Source organism: Coptis chinensis, chromosome 6 (assembly GCF_015680905.1).
Source record: "Coptis chinensis isolate HL-2020 chromosome 6, ASM1568090v1, whole genome shotgun sequence".
Classification (NCBI taxonomy): domain Eukaryota; kingdom Viridiplantae; phylum Streptophyta; class Magnoliopsida; order Ranunculales; family Ranunculaceae; genus Coptis; species Coptis chinensis.
In genome coordinates this window covers 6,641,692-6,647,081 of record NC_141461.1, presented here as the reverse complement: position 1 = coordinate 6,647,081, position 5,390 = coordinate 6,641,692, and the positions used below count along the sequence as shown (strand labels likewise).

At 38.0% G+C, this 5,390-nt stretch overlaps 1 protein-coding gene across 1 annotated transcript; it reads right to left on the bottom strand.

Annotated features, from left to right (window-relative positions):
• Nucleotides 1-876: 876 nt before the first annotated feature.
• Nucleotides 877-3,051, bottom strand: LOC147491125 (uncharacterized). The gene is made up of 2 exons (XM_086567186.1): nt 2,010-3,051; nt 877-1,242 (listed from the first exon to the last, which is right to left on the bottom strand). The coding sequence occupies exons 1-2, from the start codon at nt 2,991-2,993 to the stop codon at nt 877-879; spliced, it is 1,350 nt and encodes a 449-aa protein (XP_086423312.1). The 5' UTR covers nt 2,994-3,051.
• Nucleotides 3,052-5,390: the final 2,339 nt, after the last annotated feature.

The following is a 5,390-nucleotide window of genomic DNA, read 5'->3' as shown; positions in this document are numbered from 1 at the left end:
TTTCAAATCGCCATGGCGAAACGCTGATTTCACATCCAATTGAAAAAGGGGCCATGAATTTTGAGCTGCCAAAGCAAGTACCATTCTGATGGTATCATGTCTTGCAATAGGTGTGAACACTTCTTTGTAATCAATGCCATATTCCTGCTTATAGCCTTTGACAACCAAGTGTGCCTTGTACTTGTCCACGCTGCCATCTGCATTCAACTTGGTCTTATAGACCCACTTAACCCCAATTGATTTATGGCCTTTGGGAAGATCAATCAATTCCCAAGTATTATTTTTTTCAATTGCAGCAATCTCTGCATCCATAGCTTGCTGCCAAATAGGATCATTTGCCGCATCTTGAAAGGAAATGGGATCACAATCTGCAAATAATGCATAATGAACAAGTGGATCCATCTCGCAATAAGCCATTTTGCTCATTTCATAGTCTGCCGTCCAGATTGGTAGGCTCCTATTAGCGTTGAGACCTTGCTGCTATCGGAGATTCAGTTGTGTGTCTTGATTTGAAGGACTTCTTTGACGTGATAGAGAAGATATCGATTGGCTGCTTTGGGTTCCCATTATAAAAGTCCGGAAGGACTTGGTGAGCTTGAGAAGGTAATGTGTGGTGAGTGTTCTTCACCAACAAGAGGTTGAAGCGGGAGCTTCACTCCATCATCAAAACTCACGGAATGTCTTGCCTCGCACTTGTGAGAGACCACCTCCATGTCCTTTCTTCATCAAAAATCACATCACGGTTGATGAGAAGCTTCTTAGAAATTGGGTTATATAACTTATACCCTTTGGACTGCTCACTAACCCCAAGGAAAACACACTTCTGACCTTTATCATTCAATTTTTTTCTTTTTTCATCCGGTACATGTGCAAATGCTACGCACCCAAAGATTCGTAAGTGATCAACACTTGGTTTGCGTCCACTCCATGCTTCAAAGTGTCATCATTTACTGGACAGCTTTTTGTAGGACTCATATTCAAGATGTGAATACTCCACAAAACTGTTTCAGGCCAGAAAGTCTTGGGAACACCTGATGTGTTCAACATACTGCGCACCATGTCTAAAATTGTGCGATTTTTCCTCTCTACAACACCGTTTTGTTGCGGTGTATAGGCTGTAGTGAGTTGCCTCTTGATGCCATTTATCTCACAGAAATTGGCAAAGGCATGAGAAGTATATTCGCCACCACGATCAGATCGAAGAACTTTGATGGGAAGTCCGGCTTCTTTTTTAACAAGGGCCTTATATTGTTGAAATATGGAAAAAGCTTATGATTTTTCCTGCAAGCAGTAAACCCATGTTTTCCGAGTGAAATCGTCAATAAAAGTAATAAAGTACCTTTTATTGCCATTAGAACACGGATCAATCGGCCCACAAATATCAGTATGAATCAACTCCAAAGCCTTTTTGGCTCTCCAAGCTTTCCCCTTCGGAAATGGATCTCGGTGTTGTTTACTAACAACACAACTTTCACAAACTTATGAGGCATGATCAATCTGTGGAAGACTAGTCACCATACATTTATGTTGTAGAGTCCTTAAACCACTGAAATTTAAATGACCATACCGAAGATGCCATATCCAGCTTTTGACTTTCACCATGGCAGAAAAACAAGGAATATCACTCTTGATATACATAGGAAACATTCGGTTTGTTGTCATAGGAACCTCAACAATCAACCCTTTTGTCGCAAGCACAAGACGTCACATTCCTTCCTTGATAATAATCTGATAACCTTTTTCTTGCAACTGTCCAACGCTCAATAAATTGTTTTTCAAACCTGGGACATAAAAGACATTTGAAATAATTTGCTGAGAATTATTTGAAGTTTTGATATTCACAGTACCTCTTCCCATTACAGCAATAGTAGAGTTATCTCCAAACTTGATAGCGGCATGAAAAGAATCGTCCATGTTAGAAAATATGGATTTATCACCACACATATGGTTGCTGGACCAGTATCCAAGTACCACATATTTTGATGAGATGCTTTTGTGGTATTGCAAACCATAAGAAGAGAAATATCATCTTCTTTTTCAGCAAAATTGGATGATTCACCTGTTTCAATATTCAATTTAGCCCAACCATAATCTAATTGATAATGTCCATACCTTCCACAATGATAACATTCGATCTCTAACTTATCAATCGGCTTTGAATGCTGCTCACTTCTACGATAATGGCCACGACCTCTGTAATGGCCACATCCTCTGCCTCTCCCTCTAGTTTCAGTAGTAGTATTATCTCTTGAATTTTGATGAGGAGAATGATTACTTCGGTTACCTCTTCCTCTTCCACGACCGCGTCTTGGATTTCTGAAAGATGGAGTGGAAACAATGAGTTGTGGTTGCAGTGCTTGTTCTATTGGTACATGTTGATTCATTTGTTGCTCATGAACTATCAATGAACTCATCAACTCATCAATGGAAAGTGCATCCAGATCTTTGTACTCCTCAATGGAACAAACCACATAATCGAACTTTGACATCATTGAACAAAGAATCTTCTCGATTATAGTGATGTCTTCCATTTTCTCTCCATATATTCGCATCTTGTTTGCAATGGGCATGACTTTGGAGAAATAATCAGAAACAGACTCTGTCGATTGCATACAAAGAGTCTCAAATTCTCCACGAAGTGCTTGCAAATGTGCACGTTTTACCTTTGCAGTACCTTGATACTTCTTCTTCATTGCATCCCAAATTTTCTTGGAGGTATCTTTGCTAAGAATTGTCTCCAAAATCGAACGATCAATGGCTTGGAAAAGGTAATTCTTCACCTTTAAATCCTTAAGACGTTGTTCTTCCAACGTCTTCTTTTGAGCGTCTGTTAACGCCCGAAATGCAGCTTCACTCGCTGGTTCGGCTAATCCAGTTTCAACTAGATGCCAATATTCCTTTGATCGAAGGAAATTCTCCATTAGCATGCTCCAATGGTCATAATGACCATCGAAACGAGGAATGGAAGGTTGAAGGAAACTCTCTGTAGTCATCTCTCAAACAAGTAGTAGACTCTCCACTTCACTCTTTTTCTACAGAGAAGAGCTTCGGCTCTAATTGTTTAAATATGGTGGCTCTGATACCACTGTTAATCTAAGAAAAAGATATGGCAAAAGAACTTGATTATTCAATAAAGTCTTTGGTTCTTATAACCAAATAAAAGCTAACTGCTTAATAAGGGAAATAACTAAACGTAGTGGACCACTATACAAACAACTACTAGGACTCAGTTACATAACACAAAACAACTCAACTTAACTAAGACATGTAGCATAATAATACTTCAATCTTCCCTCTTCCAAGTTGAAGATTCCTATTGCATGTCATATGCTCCGCATACAACACCGACTCCAGTTGGAGTGGTCATCTGTAAAGTAGATACAATTTGACTTGCATTCAGGAAAGTTAGAAGCCGACACCGATCGACATGGAGGAATTGTTGTCAAGAAACAATGCATGCCCATCTAAGCTGTCAACCTCAATCCACCCGTCTCGAATGTTATCCAGTTTGAATACTAGCCTACGAATCTAAAAGTTTCGTGCGCTTTTTCCTCCTTTGTCCAATCCCTCTGCCTTACAATTTCCAACTAGTCCCCAGACAATTCTGCAAGATACCTCATATATAGTTAACTCTGATGATGGTGGTTTTGGTGGCGGACTGGCGGCGACGAGATCTCTGACCATGGGAAGACGATGATAGATGTCAAAAGAGAAAACATTTCCGTTCTTGTCAAAGGAATAAATCTTGTCCCTATAGTATATAACATCCATAATGCCGCTGCATTGAATACCTCGTCTACTCAAATTGTTTTGGCGAGACTTGAAGAAGGGCAATCTGTTATCACGACCATATATAGCAATTGCTACATAATTTGGGTTCAATGTCGGATCAACAGACAGAACTGCCTTGGGTGAAAGAAAAATGCGGAAATTTTCAAACATGTCCAACATGTCATACTCATCAAAAGAAGGAAGACGATACGATAAAGTGTGGAAAGTCGGATTTCATTGTTGACTGACAAGAAGGATTGAATATGGAATAGAATACTGATTAGACTCAGAACTTCCAGTCCTTTAACTAGTACCAGCCATCAGTGGCACTGCCACTCGGGACGAAACGGTACCTCCCAACTGGGGGAACACGCTAAATTTTCTGTGGCAAACTGTAGAAACATTGTGTTAAACAATGATCTTTGAGGCTAAGATGAGTAAGATGAGTAGGAATCATTAGGAGAAAGCTGATGACGGTGCATAAATTTGTGGTTTTTTTGAGATAAACAGATCGCCAATAGGGACAACAGCACCAAAATGAATGAAGTCTTCGATATCGTCAAGCTTTTCAGCAATGACGATTAGAAGATGCTCTGGAAGCTTAAACCAATCAACATCAACCTCCCCATTCTCTACATTAAGCTGCTCCATCTAGCAAATGCTATGAAATACCTAACGAGATCAATACTAAACCCTTGTGAGAACTAGCCCTCATATATATCCTGTGGTGCTCTAGGGTTTATACTTTATACATGCATGGCTCTAGGGTTTCGAAAGCGAAAAACAATTAAAAAAGGTATTGAACTTTACAAATTTTGACAATATGGGGACTAATTTTTTTTTTTTTTTCTGTAAATTTGGATACCAAACTTTTTAATTTTTGCAATGTGGGGACATGTGTAATATGACATCTAAATTTCTCACACGGTGTTTCACAATTCGAATTAATTTATATGGTCATGAGGTTGTAGCATGGTTATGAGGTTGTAGAATGTTAACACGGTGTATAACAATGTATGTAACTTGTGAATTATGAAACACCATTGTGAGAAATTTAGACTATACACCATAGTACAAAATATCCCGATATATCGCGATATTGGGGGATATCTATCTAGATTTTAGAGAAAGATATATAAATATTACGATATGTTTAGAGATATATACGACTGCAAATATCGGCAATGTTTGCGATATTTGTGATATTTAGAGATATTTTGTGATATTTGGTGATATTTTGTGTATATAACAATTTTATTTAATATTTACCATTATATTTCAAATAAATATAAATAATGTATCATGATATATTAAGAAATATCCACAATATTCACGATATTTATCGATATTTTGGATATATTCACGATATTTGCATGTGAAACAATGTCAAATATCCCCAAAGAGGATATATCCACGATACATATCTAGAAATTGAATATCGATAAATACCAATATCCTGATATTTTATATTATGTGTCTATTAAAAAGTTTGGTCTCCAAATTGACCGAAAAAAAAGTTTAGTCCCCGTCAAAACTTATAAAGTTGGATACCTTTTTAGTCGTTTTTCGGTTCCGAAAGGTACTACACGCGCTTAAGTTTGACAAGATTAGGTCAAATT